Raw genomic sequence first — 21,841 nt, forward strand, 5'->3', positions numbered from 1 at the left:
GAAGGCCGTACATTGGCCTATAATGGTTTACTTTTTTAAAATTGTTATTTGGATGGAGAGTTGTCTCATTGGCGCTCACACCACATCTTCCTATATCTTTTTACATGAAAGGCTCATTAGAAGTTCACAAGACAATTTTGTAAATATAACGAGATATATGCAACAGATGAGTTACAATATCAACTATGAATATTATTTTTGTTTAATCGAGGACATTGGACATCTGAACCTATTGGTAAGTCTATGCACATCTACATGACATAGTTGTGTACTCATTCTGAGAGGAACTGCACACTTCTATTTCTAATTAAGATACACGATTTTTATGATATTGCCGTTTGATAATGCCATTTGTTGTATTCTTTAAGATCAAATAAAACAAAATAGTCTTTTAAATATTAAATACCTGATATTGCCATAACGAAGACCTTTTAGTACTGCAACCAGAGTTCATTTTTTTAAACTTTAATGGTCCGGAAGAACACACACCTAAATTATATATTGATGGAAAGAGGAAAACTTGTACAATAAGAAAAGTTGGGTCGTAAAAATCCAGAGTGGTCACAATTTTGTGAAATTGAGGTCAAAGGTCAGACCTAAAAATATCAATATTTCAACCACAAGGAGAAAAAGGAGAAATATTCTGATATTTATTCAATAGAATGCTACAAAAACGATTCAATCATAAGCATATGCTATAAACGATGTTAAAACGACAAATTTGACTACTTATATGAAGAGCTGCCATTACAAAATGGCGTTGATTTGTGAACCTTCTGATTTTTTTCCATTTAAAACATAACAAAAGAAGAAGTGGCCTTGACCTTTCCACATCCATAAACTTTCATATTGTGTATAGTATTTCACTATAGTATATTACAGAATTATTTTCTAAAGTTTAAAATACCACTCTATCAAATTATTTCAATATTTTTTCTATCTTTGAAAAAAACAAAATTCAAGCGCTGAAACAGTGTTTTTAATTTTGCATCTTAAAGATCTTATTTTGTGAAAATTAGTATCTAGTTATAGATAAATACATATAGTGTTTTTGCAAAGTCTGGACAGAGCAGTTATAACACAAAATATACTATAGTCACCCGAGGCGAATGCGAGGTCCCTTTTTTATAAGAACAAGTTAGGCGCAGGACAGAGTTTGTTCAAATCAAACACAGTTTTTGAGTACAAATGCTATCTGGAGCGTAAATACCGTCATGATTCGGTCAAACTCGTCAGATATAGTCTTAACTGTGCATAGGAAACACAAAAGAAATGTGAGTACAAAGTTTCGATCAATGTTCGTGACCCATATTCCCATATGCATATGCATGATGTATCTGCACTGCCGATCCCAAATGTAATGGGGCGAATGTTGCTACAGAAACGATTGATTTTGTAATAGCCATACGTTTACGAATTTTTTTATCTTTAGGGACAATATACGGTTCAGAAGCGCCTTTGTGTTATTTTTCATCAATTAACTAACAAATGAATTTTTGAGCCTAGGCTCCGTATTGAAGACCGGACCGTGACCTTTAATGGTAGCATTGGAACTCATATCACATCTTCCTATATCTATTAACAAGCTATGCGGGCATCATTTCCATAGAAATACCAAAACGAGGACATTGCTCATAAGAGCACTGGTGGCAGGGTGAAGTAATTGTTCTTCTTTTAATGTATCCTTGATATTTTCAGACACACCTTGGTGTAATTCTGAAAGTCTTAACATAGACTTAAATTTTCCTGCAGCAGATATGGCATCCCCTAAATTGAGTTCAGAGCTAAACTCTATATTTCATATCCCTTGGCCCCATTGTGTCTGAATTGTAAGGTGTCACACTATTTAGTTAGTTCTGGAGTTTGGCAGTTTGGTAAGCATCAGAGACAATCTTGGATAAAATTGATCGGTATATATAGAGGATGTGCTACATGAGAAAGGCTGTTTCTTATGGAAGAACAAATCACATCACTAACAATCGTTATTAATGAACTGACAGCAAGTTCAAATTCTAATTTTTCAGTAACTGTTTTACTTAATTGCACAGGTGTTGACTTCAATAAGTTCTTGGTTATGCATGAATAAATGATTACTCACATTAATAAGCACAACTTAAAAGACTGTCAACACGTTTAAAGGACTCAGTTTTGCGTAGTTTTCTGGATTTTTTTTAAAGGTTTTTCTTTTACACAAAAACCCTGTTTCATATCCAAACTACAAGGAAGAAACTGAGCGCGAGATCGTATAAAAGTGTCAGGTTGTTAGGATACATGTCGATTAGTTTGATCACATATATGGATTTCTGTTGTTTCTAATTTAAAGTTCCCCAAGGGTGACTGGGGAAACGAAATATGGTCACTTGGTCTTCCCCCGACCGGCAGTAAAACGAAGTGGGGCGTCCGTTTGGCTGTGCGGGATGTATCAAGTTCGCAGTCACGTCCGGTCAGAATGGGGACGTTAAATCCGATGCCTCGTGTGAAGGGAGTGTCACGTTCTTTGCACGTTAAAAACCCTTGCATCAACTCTTTGAGGGGTCCGTAGCACAGGCACTTGTTTCTGTCAATATGGGGTTTACTATCCACACCCAGTACAAAAAAAAACACAAGGTAGCTAACGGAAATTTTCAATGTGTTCGCTTCAACCAATATTTTTTTAATTTCCCTTGACTTTTTCATGAATAAAAGTACACCAGTCTGTCGGTAATTGATTTATCTTGACAATGAAACAACTTTCACGTACCTTGAGAATACCCCTCAAACAGTATAACACACTTGAGATGACAATTATTGACCTTTTTACAGACCATTGAATTTGTAAGGACTTAACTTCCGGTTAACTTAGGAAGTGAATATAACTGTGCAATCCCATTGGTTTAATTCATCTGGTTACCTGTTTATTTATACTAGTTACCAGTAACCAGAAAAATGTGACCAATGGGATTGCACAGTTATATTCACTACCTAAGTTAACCGGAAGTTAAGTCCTTACAAATTCAATGGTCTGTAAAAAGGTCAATAATTGTCATCTCAAGTGTGTTATACTGTTTGAGGGGTATTCTCAAGGTACGTGAAAGTTGTTTCATTGTCAAGATAAATCAATTACCGACAGACTGGTGTACTTTTATTCATGAAAAAGTCAAGGGAAATTAAAAAAATATTGGTTGAAGCGAACACATTGAAAATTTCCGTTAGCTACCTTGTGTTTTTTTGTACTGGGTATGGATAGTAAACCTCATATTGACAGAAACAAGTGCCTGTGGTCCGTAGGTGGCATGTTGCAATGGACAATTTCTGTCCCAATCCAATATACCATCATTTTCCATTGGCAGTCTAAATTTTCCCAATCATCATCCCGAATGGCCTCTATTATGACAAAACCTACCTATTGTTTTTATTGTTAATTTGTTCTCATCCTGAACATGCATGGAATATTTGCCACTGGACGTTAAGCAACCAACAATCAATCAATCAATCTAATTTAAAGATGCACACCAAGTTTGCCTTCTGGTACAAGTCTCATAACATCACTGATGATTCGCCCACGGAAAGCAGAATATCAAGAGAAGTTGGTTTTAGCATCACCTTGTCACACACCAAATCTCTGCGAAACTTCAATAGTACTTTTCCCCCGACCACTTGCATGCATATTAATTGCTCTGAGGTTAAACATTGACATACAATGTATTTTCACACAATGTCAGCTATAGTCATTATCCGGAAAAAAACTCTTATCCGAAGGATTTGGTTAACTTTTATATTAAGTCAAAATTTTATTAACAAAAATATAACTTTTTTTTACAGAAAATACACGAAAAAACTACTATATATATTCTAATCACTCAAAAATAAATTAACTTCTCCTACAAAATCTACATAATCACATCGAAACTATTAAATTGATTGTGAAGGAAAAAATAAATGGTGGAGCTGATTGACGGATAGGAAATTTCCGTAATTAAAAAAGGTACAAATGATGTTTTTATTTTTGAGTTTTTGACAAAATTGTTTGGAATTTGCCCAACAAAATTTGCATGCAGTATCGCAATAATATGTTTTGTCCTCTCAAATGTCAAATACTGTTTTTGAATCATATGTTTTCTCGTTTTCAAAGAAAAACGCGTTAAATTTCTATCTAAAAAATCAGCCAACTTTAAGTTTGAAAGTTTTACTTGGAGATGGTATCATATGTATGTTTTCATCATTCCGATGATCCTTGATGATATGTGCATAGAAAATATTTACGAAAATAGCGGGAAATTTAACCAAAAAATATATTTTTGGATTTTAAGGTAACTACCCAAAACCGTAAATTGAGGGGTACCCCCATTAAAGGGATAAAATACAAAAATGTGACCATAGAAACTTTTTACGACCCGACGGAAATTAAAATATAGATATTATTCTATCATTTAAAACAATTTGCAGCCGTGTGTTATTCCGGACCATTAAACTCGTTAACTAAGCGTCTTTTTCGATGTCAGTTGCAGTACTATTTAGTCATATGTGGTGTAAACTCATTTAGTATGTATTTTTCACATGACAAATTATCGTCTTAAATTTTTTTAGAATTCGATAACCAGCAGATCTTTAGTTGCTCCTGTTAATTGTAACATCACCTGCTACCTCTTTTTTTTTTTTTTATGTAGAAGAGATGTTAAGCAAACAGACATGTTCAATTTTACAAATGCCATCATGAGTTGGTTAATTTAACGTTATGGAATATCCGTTTCACAGATAATAGCGGATATATTCCAAATGTCCGAACTACAATCACGTCGCACTACCCAGAATGTGACCTGAATAAGACTTATTATCGGTTTTGTACTAACAAGACCAAATCGACCGTAGGTATATGTGGAGCAGGATCTGTTTTCCCATCCGGTGCATCTGAGTTCATCCCTAGTTGTTGTGAGGTTCGTGTTGCTCAGTCTTTAGGATTTAGATTTCTATGTTGTTTTTTGCGTTCTTTAGTGTGGCTGTTGGTCTTTTTCCTATTTAGCCATGTTGTTGTCGGTTTATGTTCGACTTATGAGTTAGAATGTCCCCAGTGTATCTTTCGCCTCTCTTTTATTTATGCGTGTAACCGCATCAACTTTCGCTTTCAAGTGTCTACATGTCGCTTCCGTTTGTTTCCTAGACCATAGAAAATGCAGTATAAAATTCAAAATGGAGTCGAGCGCGCCTGCCATCTGCCAAAACCTCAGTGAAAACAGGCTATCATAGGATAAAGTAAACTAGATAATAGGAGAGGGTAAGCTCTGAGAGAACCAAAATAATTCTCGGAATCTGCGTTTACTTGATCAGATTATGATCAGAATGTTCTTAAATCATATATTTACGTTTTTCATTTGATAAGTTCTGGGTAACTGGTAAATCTTTAATAAGTTCTCTTAGGTTGATATACGAATGTTTCCATACTTGATGCAATTATAGATTAAAATATATAAAGTATTGTATAGGTGTTGTACTACCAAATCAAAGTACGCCACATCTGGTTGCTTCCGATAAAAAGTAGAAAACAAATATTCCCTTGAATTTGCATTTTAGGAAATTAATCCTACATTCCATCGCATTAAAAAAGTTTCCGGGTCAGTAATAAACATATATTTTCTTTCAAAGCACTCTTTTATTTAATTTAGTGTTTCTATAGAATATTTTGGAAACGTGAGAATACATTGTTACTAAAGCTTGTACATAGGTAAAACAGAGATGAACATTTGATTGGTTAATTGCAGAGATGGTTAGTTTCTTATATGAAATTTTATGTGAAATTTTATCTTTAGTACTGGACACGATAAAACTCTACTCAAGCCATTTTTTTTATTTGAAACAAAGACAAATTATGCTCATTTTTTGAAAAAGTACAAATTTAACAAAGACTAATATGGAAAGATCAATGAAAGAACACCTATAGATACAATTCCTTGTTCATTTATGTTGCTTATTGAATGTTGTACATTTGATGTTTCTATTTCCTTTTTCAACACAGTTTTTCCCACTATGAATAATGTTGTTAGACCTGTCCGGTTGTCTGACATACAGGAAGCCAGTGAGTACATGAAAGGAAACTTCAACCAACACCGTTAGTCGGACTTTGGGAACATAAAAGTGTAAGTTTTGTACTGCCCTGATAAGGACCCCAAATCAGAAAGCTCCCCTCCCATAACACTGGTTTCAGTATTGAATACAACAGGTGGCAAGAAACCGATATATATACATGATACAATAACATATTTGGTACTACTATAAAATTTAAAATTAATGCCAGCAAACCTATTCTAGAAGTCGTTTTTTAACTTAAATATTAATGTTGGTGTCTGCTTGTGTATAATTCCTCATTGTGATTTTTCGTTGAAGAACAACAAATACATTTTTGCGTCCTTGCTTCCCCCCCCCCCCCATGTGTTATGGAAGGATTTTGAAAATACACTAATGCACAAGTATCTTTTCTTTTTTAATACTATATAGTAGCATCATTTATTATCAGATCTTTTTAAAGTTAGAAAATTTACAACCATGTGGTTCATTTCAACTACGAGGTGCATTAAATGCTACTAGAAAGATACCAATAAAAACTTTAGAACTTGGTGTTTACACTGCTAGTACTGGTAATTTTGCTCAAAGTTTGACTTGGATTACAAATAATATGGATATGCGATGGACTGTTCTAGAACCAAGTCACAGTCCAATGAACCAATTATTATCAATTAAGGAACTTGGAGTAATGATAACAAAAGTAGGGCTCTATGAATGGTGGGAGTCAATTGAGACGCATAGCTGTGAAGGAATGCAGGGAACATTTGTGCATGCTGTCTGTGAACCAGATGTTGTAGCAGGTATAAAAATTTGATGTTTAATCTTCGCTAATATCTGGCGCTGCTTACCCTTCCGGAGTCCCTGAGATCACCCCTAGTTTTTGGTTGGGTTCGTGTTGCTTATTCTTTAGTTTTCTATGTTGTGTCATGTGTATTATTGTTTGTCTGTTTGTCTTTTTCATTTTTAGCCATGGCGTTGTCAGTTTATTTTCGATTTATGAGTTTGACTGTCGCTCTGGTATCTTTCGTCCCTATTTTACATTAATACAATATAGTTTTTCGGTGGTCATGCCTTATGTTCGACTTCTTGCACATAACACCCGAAAAATCATGTATATTAATAATGCGATGTTACAACTCAACTTTCATGATTGACAAGGAAGGCGATATATGCAATTTTACATACACAAGATATAAAGATTCAAAAAAGAAAAAAGAAACCAATATAAAAAAAAAAGTTTTTACTTAAAGAATAAATGTACACGTGTGCTCTAAAAACAACACCAGGATGTTGTATCGTCAGTTCATGCAGTTTCCGAAGTTACAGTGGAACTAAATATGATGATGTCCGTTATACATTTAAAACCGGTTGTTCAATGGAATTACGGTGACTTATAGTTGTTATATTTCTGTGTCATTTTGGTCTCTTGTGAAGAGTTGTCTCATTGGCAATCATATCACATCTACTTTTTTATATAAATATTCCACAAAACATCAGTAAATGCTTCGTATAAAAAGATATACTAATACCATCTTATAACTGTCCATGTTTTCTGTGCTGGTCTAAAACAGACCAATTGGCAAATTATTTCATGTTGCTTGTTAATTTTGGTTATATTTAGTTAATGAAATGAACTTCTACAAAATACTCTCGGATAAAAAAGGTTAAAAAAGCCAAAGAACGTATGAAGTTTAAGAACCTTAAGAATGGTTTCAATAGTTCTAGCTGTTTGTAAACTGTATTATTGGAACTTGAAAGTGTCTCCACTTTAAAAAAAAAAAAAACGTTTTTCTATGTTAAGTGTCACCAGGAAGGCTTAAATCCCAGTAGTCTGCACTTGTGTGTTGACTTGAGTTATCATTGATATGTTCATAATTATAAATTAACTGTTAACACAGCTTTGAATTTTTGAAAAACTAAGGCTTCTCTACCTCAGGAATAGATTACCTGAGCTGTATTTGGCAAAACTTTTAGAAATTTTTGGTCCTCAATGCTCTTCAACTTCGTACTTTATTTGGCCTTTTATAAGATGTTTGAATCTAGAGTCACTGATGAGTCTTTTGTATCGGATATGTTCCTTACGTCGTAACTACAGTCCCCTTCTCTTCATAAATGTGACCTACCGAATTAGACTATTTACCGGATTTGTTATCACATAAGCAACACGACGGGTGCCACATGTGGAGCAGTTTCTGCTTACCCTTCGGAGCACCTGAGATCACCCCTAGTTTTTGGTGGGGTTCATGTTGTTTATTCTTTAGTTTTCTATGTTGTGTTATGAGTACTATTGTTTGTCTGTTTGTCCTTTTCATTTTTAGCCGTGGCGTTGTCAGTTTATTGTCGATTTATGAGTTTGACTGTCCCTCTGGTATCTTTCGACCCTCTTTTGTAGACGAAACGCACGTCTGACGTAAATATTAAAAGTTGACATTGGTAAATATTTTTATGAGGTATACTCGATCAGTGGTGTCAGTCAGATATGGATTACTAGTACAAAATATATAGATGTACTAAGTACTCAAAAATCTTTTATATTTTTTTTTTTTTTTTGCAGCTATATCAAAATGTTTGGTGTTTCTTAAGACCATCCATTTCCTGTCATTTTTCCTTGAATTTCAAAGAAGATTAGTGCTCACAAGGAAAGTTTACAAGTGGTGTATTGAAGTCATCTTTTCACAAATTTTACGGACACCATAACGAGGTTGGGGACCGTTATGAAATGTATGTTTCACAAATGACGAAAGATAAGTTCTAATTGTCGTGACCACAATCCTCAAATGGAACAAAACCGCATTCGCTCTGACTTAAACATGAGCAACATAACGGGTACAACATGTAAAGCAGGACCTGCATACATTTGAATGGCATGAAAACACCTCAAGTCTCTAAAAGTTACTATTTACCTATATGTTTGTGGTTACACTATTTAACTTATTTGTCTTTTTTGTGTTTATTTATTATATCGCGTCACGTGACCATTTTTATCGTTTGATGTCATCTTGGTTGATTAGGTAGTGTATGGTCCGATAAAAAAAAAACCAACACGAATGCTGGTTCTTTATAACGTTTTGATGCATTATATATTGAAGTCTTTGGAATTTCTGTAATTCGGGTCAATATCATTGCATGTTATAAATTAAACATAAGACGGCCAACACTACGAATATTTAGAATGTTATAGAGTACGTTTCGGATGTGTTGCATTTTGTCGGGTTATGTAATATATTTCGGTTGTTTCCTGTAATTAGTTAATACTTCAGTTTTATCATGTTCATCTTTTGTATAGTCATTTTATAAAATTTACTGTTTGCAAAAGTATAAATTATTCTAAATAATAGGGATGTTCTGGTACCTAACAGAAAACCCTGGCCGTTTTCGGCACAACTTCTTTGAACTTTTGGTCCTCGATGCTGTTCAACTTTGAACTTGTTTTGGTTTTCAAACTTTTGTATCTGAGCGTCACTAGTAAGTCTTGTCTGGACAAAATGCACTTCTGGCGTATTAAAATTTTTTAAACTTGTTGCCTTTTGTTAGCTATTATTCGTGTGTTTCTTTGTCAATTGTGTTCTCCTATTTATTCATATTGTAGTCCTGTAATGTTGCGTGACATTTTAATGTTACATTTCACATGGCCATAAAAGAGGGAGGTTTGACATGCCACAAAACCAGGTTCAACCTACCATTTTTTCCATTAAAAATGTCCTGTACCAAGTTAGGAATATGGTCATTGTTATATTATAGTTCGTTTCTGTGTGTGTTACATTTAAACGTTGTGTTTCCGTTGTGTCGTTTGTTTTCTCTTATTTTTGAGTGTTAATTCACATCACTATAAGACGTGTCACGGTACTTATCTATCCCAAATTCATGTATTTGGTTTTGATGTTATATTTGTTATTCTCATAGGATTTTGTCTCATGCTTAGTCCGTGTCTGTGTGTGTGTGTGTGTGTTACATTTTAATGTTGTGTCGTTGTTCTCCTCTTATATTTAAAGCTCAGTTTTCAGTTAATTTTCCCTCAGTTTTAGTTTGTTACCCCGATTTTTTTCCCCATGGATTTATGAAATTTGAACAGCGGTATACTACTGTTGCCTTTTTTTCCCCTCAACTTGGTGTTAACTTAATGAATTTGTCAGTTAATGATCCTTTACCGGCAGACAATATTCTGGTTGAATTATCACGGTCTATTATTGAAGTACGTTCCCTTACTTAAAAAAAAAATTGACTTTCAAAAGTTTTTACGTCTACATTCTAAAAGAACAGTCGTGATATGCTTTCTGTTATTATATACATTGTTGCTACATCTTATTTTAACAATTTCAAACAAAGTTTAGCAAAATTAATCCGTTATTGAAGAGTTTTTGTAAAAATTGAACACTACGAATATTTAGCATGTAATAGAGTACGTGTCAATTCATTTTCATCATTTATTTGTACGCAAAATGTAAATAATCAACATTCATATGATTTTTCAAACCTTTATTAAACAACAATATCAAGTTCATTTATCAGAGAAGCTTTATTTGGACTTGTGCATTGAAACTAAATATACACTACAAAATCGAAGATACAGGTTTTCCTACGGCAATTCGACTTGTACAAAAAGATTGAAAAAAGTAAAATCACAAAAATACTCAACTCAGAGGAAAATCAATTCGGAAAGTCCATAATCACATGGCAAAATCAAATAACAAAACGCATCAAAAACGAATCGACAAGAACTGTCATATTCCTGACTTGGTACAGGCATTTTCAAATGTAGAAAATGGTGGATTGAACCTGGTTTTATAGCTAGCTAAACATCTCACTTGTATGACAGTCGTATCACATTCCATTATATTGTCACCGATGCTTGAACAAAACAAACAGACACAATAGTTAAAAATGTCAAAAATAGGGGTACAGCAGTCAACATTGTGTTATCATATTAATCACTATAAAAACAACAAATGTAACGAAGAAGCACACATCAAATTAACATCCTCATTTTGATTATATTATACGATTTTATTTGTCTATGTAAAATGCACCCATCAAGCAAGGAGGGTTTTGAGTACTAGTGTAAAATTGCGCGTTTGAAATTCACACAGGTAGACATGAAATAATTTTGTCGTTCAAAAGTATGACGGGATGCATAAATACAGTCACGCAAAATAGATATAACAAAAACTGACTAAACAGTATAAAGTAATAATAAATAAAATAATAGTGTGGTTCAAAGTATGACGGGATACATAAGTACAGAGTCACGTCAAATGTATCACAAAAAAGTGGGTTAACAGTAAAAGTACTATTAATAAATAAAATAATTTTGTCATTCAAAGTATGACAAGATACATCCGATACTATTATTTTTATCTATAAATGATATTTCGTATCACAACGATTTTTCATTGCTAAAATTTGTTCAATTCGATATAATTTGTTTGTTCATGTTTCCATTTCGTGTTGGTCATCGTGTTTTTTTAAGGTATTTCTTATTTTCATATGTGTATTTGACATGTTTTTTTTTCTTTTTATATATTTCATAAATTAAGAACCAAATCTGTAATTATATGGAACATGTTTGAATTAGAATGTTCTTTAAAAGCTTTTCATCTTTTATATAAGCTTTGGATTTCAAATATTCTGGCCACGAGCATCACTGAAGAGACATGTATTGTCGAAATGCGCATCTGGTGCAGGAAAATTGGTACCTTTAATGTTATTACGATAAGGTCCTAGCTATTCAAAAAGGCCAAACATGTGTTTTAATTTTGAAAAGTGTATCGTTTGCCAGAGAAGAAGTACTGAATCAGTCACTTATTTTACTGTTAAGAGTAAACGTTGCTTCCTTAGTTCAGTTGAAATACGTAATGATGGAATCTGCCAGCCATTTGTTGAAGAGTATGGGTCGTTTGTTGAAATTCCTGATCTGGTGAAGCAATTAGATTCTGAAGTATCTTATGCACTTTCCCTACCTTCCTTTTGCCCATCACTCACATCTTACATCAGTCTGAGAGAAGGTATTGATGGTAACAAAAAAGTAAAACATTCGGTGACCTTGCAGCTGACTATTATAAAAATATGACCCAATGCTTTTCTCTAGCGAACACAATAGCAGTCGTTTTTTACCGCTACGACATAAAAATTCACTAAAGTCGTCTGCTGAAAAGGAACGCTACACAAAGACTACAGCTTTCACCAAAGTGTATCAGATTATTGAAGGGAGATGGATTCCTGACTGATAGAAGTTCCTTTCTGTTAAAGAAAACCAACAGGGTCTCCCTAATTTCCTTGGTAGTTTTTTTTTGTTCAAAACTAAGACTCCTCTACGATTTCACCTTATAGTGAGCTTTACTTAGCCGGAACGTTTGTAAATCCCGAAATTTTCAAACTTATTTCAGGCAATAATGTTAATGACTGTCGTAACTTGTTTAGCACTCAACAAGGTCAAATACTTGTATGATAATTAATGCCTTATACTTTGACAAGAAGTTTAGAGAAATGGGAAAGAGCGGCAGAACAATCATACGGGCCTCTGATACAGGTGTGATTGTTCTGTGTGTTCACTTCTACAAACAGGTGACAAATACAAGCGAGATGTGGGTGCAGATGGGGAACATTAGCAGTTTATAGAATGGGCGAGAATTTTTACCCATTCACCAACTATGTTCTTGCTTTTCCCTTACAATTTGTAAACAGCTGCCTGCTGTACACACTCTTACGGGATGCGACACAACTTCGTCTCTGTTTGGAGTAGGTAAGAAAACAGTCTACAAGACTTTGAAAGACACGCACGACTATTTTAGTTGCTGAGCTTCGGAAGTTCTGACAAAGATGAAGCCCTTCTTTGTGCAATAAAGTTAGTTTCAAAGATGTGTGATCTGAAGAATCTATTTTTATCATTCCATCATGATATGAACAAAATACGCGTCAAGCTTGCCACCAGTAAAGCTGTATGTTTATTCAGGTAACCTCCCTGTGAAGCAGCAATTTGGACCGCATCACACATTGCTAAACCACCTTTTCCATCACCTTCAGAATACGGTTAAAAAATTTAATAACTCATAACACCCCGTGTATTTTGAAGGGCATATGTCAGCAGAATTCTTGCAGGATCTTGTGTGTTCATGTAAGGGAAAATTTCTAAGTCATGTGTTTGTTCACAACAAAACCTAACGTGTACGGAGCTTTGCTCCTGTCAAGGGTCAGAATTATGTAGAAATTCCTTGATAGATGGACCAGAGGATACTCCTAGATGAAATCTGTTTTGTGGATCATTTTGAATTCATAATTGTAACTGTTTTCAAGGTAATAAGTGGTTTTTGGTTGTAATGAATTACATGTATGAGTTTTTGCAATAAAATTAACGGTACCAATTTTCTTGCACCAGATGCGCATTTCGACAATACATGTCTCTTCAGTGATGCTCGTGGCCAAAATATTTGAAATCCAAAGCTTATATAAAAGATGAAGAGCTATAATCCAAAAGGTCCAAAAAGTATAGCCAAATCCGTGAAAGGAATAAGAGCTTTGCATGAGGGAGATACATTCCTTATTTTATAATCATTTCTATCATTTTGTAACAGCAAATTTTAATAACACAAAAAATCCGTATTTTCATGCCAGTACCGAAGTACTTTTGCAAAATAAACGTTCGGGATAGTAGTCTTTAATTGAAAACAACATTTATCATTAATTGCAGAGGTTGAATGTCATTCAGCAAGGTAACTACTGTAACTTTAACGGTATTTGTAATGATCTTGTATAAGAGAATAAGTGTTTGAAAAACGCCAATTTTCAGAATTAATTGATCACTATTAGTAATATGTTCCTTTTTTCTAGATAATTCATTGTCTATTGATTTTAAAAAAAATGTCTGTATCTGAAATTTAACACAAAATACTGCCTATATCTTTCTATTTTTATTTTGACAGGAAAAGAAAGAAAACAGTATGTTGATCTTTGACCTTAATTTATGCAAAACTGTTACCACATTTCTTTTTGACGACACCTATATTCCAAAAGTACTCATTTTGTCGAATCCAATAATATATAAGACAGCCGTATAGTATGTTTGACGATTAAATTAAAAAAAAATTGGTCTGGTCACCGTACTATAATACATGTACTAATATTGATGATTTTAATGCTAGTTATATAATAATGAATGTTTTATATACTGAAGGTAAAATGATGATTCACATGTATTTTGAATCTATTAAAAGAAAACGTCGATTATATATTGCATTCGATGTCTTTTTGTGTTTTTTTATTATGTCGCGACACATGACTATTTGTAGTCGTTGGATGTCATCTTGGTTGATTAGGTGACGTCTAGTCCGATAAAAAAAAAAACCAACACGAATGATGTTTTATAACATTTTGATGCACTGTCTATTGATTTCTTTGGAAGCATTGTAATTCAGGTCAATATTATTGCATGTTATAAATCAAACGAAACAGTTTTACTCAACTTAGTGTTTATGAATTTGTCAGTTAATGTTCCTTTTAAAGCATAATTTAGTCTGGTGAGAATATGCTTGAGTTAGCCTATTGCTATTATGCATGATTTAAGCCTCCTTAGTGCTAGTTAGATACTAATGAATGTTTTTTATATTGAAGGTGTTGGGACAATATGTTTGGAGATAGTGGATTGTATACCTGATATCAGTAACAATATAGTTCCGTATGGAGGAGGAGGGTTGATTTGTGGCATAGCTATAGCTGCTAAAGCATACATTTTGTACAATCCAAACATTAAAGTTTACGCATGTGAGGTAGAGACAGCATGTCCATTAAAAGCAGCATTACAAGCAGGGAAACCAGTCGAATTCCCGTATCAGGCCAGTTTTGTAGATGGTATTGGAGTAAAATCCATTCTTCCTGAATGTGGCCTCTGGTTAAAACTCTAGTGACAGACTCGATTGTTGTTAGTCTACAGGAAGTGGCTGATGCAGTAAAGCTTTTGAGTGAAAGAAACCATATAAGATCAGAGGGAGCAGGTGCTGCTACCGTAGCTGCTGCGATGAAAGGTGTTGTAGGAGAGGGACAAACAAATTTATTTCAGCATGTATAATATCAGGTGGAAATATAGATACAGATAGATATATACAGTGTTTACAGGGCAAGGTCCCAGCGTAATAGGATACCGTGGAAGTAAAAAATGATATAAGGTCATTAATTGATTACGAAATAATCATTCGAAACAGATATTCGTTTTTTTTTTTTACTAATACGTAAGGAGGCATATAGTTTTTTGGCAAGTGATAGTGATCCGGCGGCGGCGTTAATTAATTTACTTCTTAAAAATTGTATATTCTAGAAGACCTCGATACCTTGTCATACAAGTGAGAGGTTAAGCTAGCTGTAAAACCAGGTTCAATTAGAAAATGTCGGTACCAAGTTATGAATATGACAGTTGTTATCCCTTCGTTTGATGTGTTTGTGCTTTGGATTGTGCCATTTGATTAGGTACTTTTCGTTTTGAATTTTCCTCGGAGTTCAGTATTTTTGTAATTTTACTTTTTAATTGTAAAATGTGTATACCCATTCCAAATTTATTTCTTCATGTTTTATGTCTCAAATAGCAAGTAGGGGGAATGAAATTATACATTGTACAGAAATTTAGGTCATGAATATAAGTATCAACAGAATGTAGTATTGTAAATGTTCATAGCTGTATATCCATAAAAAATTGTGTATTAATGTATTGATAAGAAAATCAATTATCATATTGCAGTGTTGAATAAAGGCAACAGTAATATACCAGTGTTCAAAAGTCATAAATAGATAGAGAGAAAAGAAATCGGGGTTACAAACTTTAACCGAGGGAAACACATAAACTATTAGAGGAAAACAACGAAACAACAGAAACACTTAAGTGCAACAAAAAAAAAAACGACAATGTAACACACACAGAAACGAACTATATGATAACAACTGTCATTTTCCTGACTTGGTACAGGACATCTAAACAAAAGTGGTGGGTTGAACCTGGTCTTCTCGCTAGCCAAATCTCGCACTTTTATACTGAAAGGACAATATTGCATGACAAGACTACAGTACAAATAAATGCAAGAACATTCACGACAGAGAAATGTGCAGATAAATAATACAATAATACATTTCGACATGCTATATAGATATGATATACAAAATGATGTTCAAGATTAGGTTTGAAATTACCTCATTTGATGTATAATATAACAATCACAAGACTATTCAACTGCAAAACAAACAAATCGTGTATTTTTAGTTGCTTTAAACTAAAATCTTACAAATGATCTGGGTGATTAATTGTCTTTACTTTTACATACGATTAGAGAAATTAAAAACATTAATTTTCAACTACAAACGATAAGGAATTTAACAATATCCGATCAGAATTACAAATACAAAATCATAACCAAATACATGTTGTAATGTTGGATAACAAATACCATGACACGTCTTATAGCAATGCGAATTCACACTCAACAAAACAGTCATATTCGGGAATAGATCATGTTCGGTAATTAAAAGACCAGACGACGTAAACTGTAAACAATATTCTAAGACGTAGAAAAAATGTCCTTGGCTAGTTTAGACAAAGACATATGGTATCGATCAACCAATTCGTGATGGTGTCATTTTGAATCTTTCCTCCTCGTAACTTTTTTGGAGCAGTTTCTGCGTAAGGAGACGCTCCTGTATATGAAGTTTGTATAATGTGAACATGCTCGAGCATAATGTATCAATTTGAGATATGTAAACACCATACGATGGGGCAGAGGGTAATGTTATTGCTGAGAAATGGAAAATTGATAATTGGGATGTTGAAATCGTCCCGTTTGTCATAGATTTTAGTGTGAAGTCGTCCATCTGTGTCAATATTGAGGAAAAAATCAAGGTATGAAGCAGTCCTTCTAGTATCAGTAGTATCCTTAATTTCAAGTTCACTGGGATACATGAGATACAAGTTTTTGCTTAAATATGGGTTATCATTAATATATATGAAAATAAAATTAAATAATTTCGCAAAGTGCTTTTTCTTTTTGTCTTTTAGAAGGTTCTGAATGAATTCTGCTTCATACAAATACAAAAACAAATCGGCCAGAAGAACATTTTACAATAAACTAACTGAAGGATTTGTAATTTAAATTTGAAATGTGCTACCCCGTTTGCAATAGGTACAGTCAATACTGCTTAATTATATGCAACAGTAGTTTCATCATTTTCTACATTTGTAAGTGCCTGTACCAAGGCAGGAATATGACAGTTCGTTTGATGAATATTATCCTTTGATTTTGCAATTTGGTTAGGGACTTTCCGTTTTGTGATTTTACTTTTTTCTACATAGCAGTTTAATGCGGTTCGAGTATTATTAATCAGTTTAGAAGAAACAGATCAGGGTAATATACAAAACCTGAAGGAGCGAAGGTCAACTATTATGTGATCGCGACAGAAAATATTATGGAGTGTTTTACTCTATTTTATGAGTCTGGCGTACTAATCTATAAGTGAGTATTTTTTTCAATCGTGTTCGCTCATAATGCGTTTTTGTCATGCTCAATCCCATGAAGTATATATAGTGTGAACTTGAACGACTACAACGTATCAACGCCATACGATGGGGGAGTGTTTTGTGGTATGCTTACAAATGGATTGGTGACAGTTGGAATATTTGAATACCGATGGTCTTCGGTGTATTTGTTAAACTTTTATGTTGAAGTAAAAAATGAATAAGGGGTGTTTTTTTTTTATCTTAACGGTTTTACTAAGTTTACTTATAAATTGTTATAAATTATTGTAGTGTTCTAACGAGTAAGTATCATTTTTTTTTTAAATAGCGTCAATGGAATCTGTTAAAAAAGCAAATCCGGTCCCCACTTTTAATCGTAGATTTAGAACTTTATAAATTTTATACGTTTGAAGCGCTTTTCTGGATTTACCTTCACCAGAAACTATCAACCAACGATACAAATACATACTGGACTAAAACAAAGGTAAACGTCAATATACATTGAAACAGAAGGCAGATAACAACTGCTATATTTCTGATTTCAGGACATTTTATAGAAAAATAATCTGATTAAAACATAGTTTTTATTGTGTTTGATCTTGGTTTCTTGATTTTGATATGGTTAAGCGCTATAAAACCAGGTTCAATCCACCATTTTCTACATTTGAGAATGCCTGTACCAAGTCAGGGATATGAAAGTTCTTGTTCATTCGTTTTTGATGTGTTTTGTCATTTGATTTTGCCATGTGATTATGGACTTTCCGATTAGATTTTCCTCTCAGTTCAGTATTTTTGTTATTTTTCTTTTAACCGAATTTGGATATGCATGATTGGCTTTAGAAGCACATTTTACATTGTCCAGGGTCTTTCGGATATCCAAAGCACAGCAATGTTACATAAATGTTTAATTCTTGATTAAAAAAATATCAATGATATATATAATTTAAAAAAATATCATTTAAATAGTTTCATCACAGACATATACTTACTTAATTAATACAATAATTTACATAAAATTAAGGTAAAATTAAAAAAAAATCAAGACCATAAAAATAAAGTAAATTGACTGAAGATATATGAGTTTATAGGAAATAAAGAACTATATGCCTTCTAACGTATTAGTAAGACCGGATATGATATCTGTTTTGAATGATTATGTTATAATTAATAATACACATTTTTGTCTTTTATCCTTCTTTACTTCAGCAGTATGTTATTACGCTGGAACCCTGCCCTGTAAACATTGTATATATTTATCTGTATCTATATTTCCACCTGATATTATACATGCTGTTTTACCCTCTCCCACAACACCTTTCATGGCTGCAGCTACAGTAGCAGCGCCTGCTCCTTCTGCCCTTATATGATTTCTCTCACTCAAAAGCTTAACGGCATCAGCCACTTCTTGTAGGCTAACAACAATCGAATCTGTCACTAGACTTTTAACCAGAGGCCACATTTCAGGCAGAACGGATTTTCCTCCCATTCCATCTACAAAACTGGCCTGATAAGGGAATTCGACTGGTTCCCCAGCTTGTAGTGATGCTTTCAATGGACAAGCTGTCTCCACCTCACATGCATATACTTTGATGTTTGGATTGTGTGCTTTAGCAGCTATAGCTATGCCACAAATCAGACCTCCTCCTCCATAGGGAACTATAATGTTACTGATATCAGGTATACAATCCACTATCTCCAAACCTATTGTCCCATTACCTGAAATATATAACAAATATTTATATTAACATTATACATCCGATGATACAAAGAAGTAAAACAATAACTGTATTAAAAGCAGTTAGAAAGAATTGTAGATATTCAATGATGGAAGTGCCATGTTATACTTCCTATTCAAGGTTAAACCAAATAGGGGTTTTATTTTACTTTTAAAAAACCATAAATTCCTCATTGGACGAATAATCTCCTTTGAAATAATGTATATTTTTTTATTATTGATTTACGAACAGGAAAGTGTTTCATTGTAAACACATTATGTTTAAATGCACGAATAACTTTAATGGTGTTGATTTTTATTACACCAGATGAGCATTTCGACAATATTTTTAACTCTACAGTGATGCTCGAAGTCAAAAATGTTTTGAAAGTCCAATAATTTTGACATGACATATTATATAATGTGTGAATCATACAGGTCTTCTCCCTGAAATAGTGATCAATAGTTCCCCACCGTCGCAGCCGGATTGTAACCTCTATTTCTCGAATTATGCGACTTTCGTCCTCAACGATTTAAGAAGATACATACTAAGTGTATAATAAAGCTATATACCTGCTACGACATCTGGTTCACAGACAGGATGAACAAATGTTCCCTGCATTCCTTCATAGCTATGTGTCTCGATTGCCTCCCACCATTTATCAAATTGCACTTTAGTTATAATTCCTCCCAGTTTCTCTACTGCTGATACTTTAGTCAATGGAGCATGACTTGGTACCAACACATTGCAAGTTAAATCCATGTTCTTTGCATTCCAAGCCAAACCTTGAGCAAAGTTACCAGCACTAGCAGTACATATTCCGAGTTCCAATTTTTCGATTGGTATCTTTCTTATGGCATTTAATGCGCCTCGTAGTTTGAAGGAACCAATAGGATGCAAGTTTTCCATTTTTAAAAAGATCTGGAAATAAAATAAAATAATGGAAAGGACATCATGCCACACAATTTCCTTATACATAGTCTTTTTTAGTATTTGCTATTGAACAAGAGTCTCTTTAGACGTTTGTTGATGTGTTTGAGCATTTGATCTTGCCATTGTGCAATAAAATATTTCTTGCTATTGTGCAATAAAATATTTCTTGCTATGTGCAATACTGAGCAATTGAAAATTTCTTGCTATTGCCCAATACTGTGCTATAGTGCAATGTGCTATGCAATATCTTGCCATTTGATTTGCGACTCTCCTTTTTGATTTTTCCTCGGAGCTCAGTATGTTTGTGATTTTACTTTTTAGAGATGAATGTACAGTTAACCACTCACATTTTTGTGTTCCCATAATTGGACTAGCGGTGTTGGTTGTAATTTTCCTTTCATGTACTCCTTGGCCTCCTGTATATCAGACAATTGGACTGACCCAACAACAGATGGCATTATGAAAAACTGCAATAATACGGAAAATAATCATATAAACAGTAATTCTAACAAATTAAGTGAAAAAAGGGCTATAATATGAATAAAAGTTCACAAAAGGATATTCCGAATGAACGTCAATCAATGAATAGACTTCCAGCCAACAATATAAAAAAGGATCAAAGACATTTAGACACTATGTATATAAATTACTGTCAATTATTAAAACATTACAAAATCCATGTACCAGGTGTCATTCCAGTTAGTGTGAGAAACTGAAGACTACCTTTGGTAATCGAATACGGTTAAATGTTTATTAAAGTTTTCAGTATTTCTCCTTTATAAGCATATAAGCAATTCTTCCAACATACCATGTTATCTTCTTAATTACACCTTATGTAAGAATCCTGGGTTTTGATGGGTTGATAGCCATTGTATTTTTCACTGATTTACTGTAATCAAATGAATATCGTTCATTTTTTAACGCCCGCGGCCGGGGTATGACATTACGGCTTGTGAAATTTTACATTCTCTCGACTGGTATTTTTCGCAAATACCAGCCTTAACATGATATATCTGTTCAATATTATAGCAATACTATTAACGTTAAATTAAGTTCAGTTTTTTATTCTAATTTTTAGATATTTTTAGGACCAAGTTTCGCGATGACTGGTAATGGTACATTTATTGAGTTAATTAAACAAAGTATATGACTATATGAGTGGATGTTGTCCTTGAAAACACTGATGATATATCCATGACACTTACATGTTCCTAGATTTTTATAAAGGACATTAACTTAAATATTAAAAAAGCAATTTATAAATCTAGTATCTCAACCTAAATAAATTAACATTTTAAGTAGGTATGTAACCTTACCAAATATGGTTTAGAGAATAAGTAGCTCATGTGTTCCTGTCACATTGACCGCATTTAATGAAAAGAAATCTTTCAAATGATAAAAAAAAAAAAGATATTAAAGATGCATTCTGTCTTGGTGTAAAACATGGTAAAGTCTAGCCTAAAACCACATAAGAGAAGCCACCAGACAATATATGTTACACCAGACGCGCGCTTCGTCTATACACAAGAATCATCAGTGGCGCTATAATTGAAACAATTGGTTGGCCAAATCAACTACGAAGTTTAAAAGCAACAAAAAGCGAAAACCGTTCGAATAATTAGATATCTTATTAACAGTTAGTTTACAGAAAATGAACACATCAATGATATTCCAC

General features: G+C 33.5%; 1 protein-coding gene and 1 pseudogene across 3 annotated transcripts in view; one reads left to right on the plus strand and one right to left on the minus strand.

Moving 5' to 3' along the window:
* The first annotated feature begins 6,000 nt into the window (after positions 1-6,000).
* On the plus strand, positions 6,001-15,273 carry LOC143046861 (L-threonine ammonia-lyase-like; annotated as a pseudogene).
* Positions 15,274-18,408: 3,135 nt separating this feature from the next.
* The window catches only part of LOC143046165 (L-threonine ammonia-lyase-like), a 34,209-nt gene continuing 30,776 nt past the window's right edge, over positions 18,409-21,841 (minus strand). For all 3 annotated transcript variants that reach the window (XM_076219193.1, XM_076219196.1, XM_076219194.1), the window contains exons 2-4: positions 20,514-20,633; positions 19,806-20,154; positions 18,409-19,234 (exon numbers count right to left, since the gene is read on the minus strand). In XM_076219193.1, the coding sequence (XP_076075308.1) occupies positions 18,735-19,234; positions 19,806-20,154; positions 20,514-20,633 (969 nt within the window). In that variant the 3' untranslated portion in view covers positions 18,409-18,734. The remainder of the gene's footprint in view (positions 19,235-19,805; positions 20,155-20,513; positions 20,634-21,841) is intronic.

This window comes from Mytilus galloprovincialis, chromosome 9 (assembly GCF_965363235.1).
Source record: "Mytilus galloprovincialis chromosome 9, xbMytGall1.hap1.1, whole genome shotgun sequence".
NCBI lineage: Eukaryota > Metazoa > Mollusca > Bivalvia > Mytilida > Mytilidae > Mytilus > Mytilus galloprovincialis.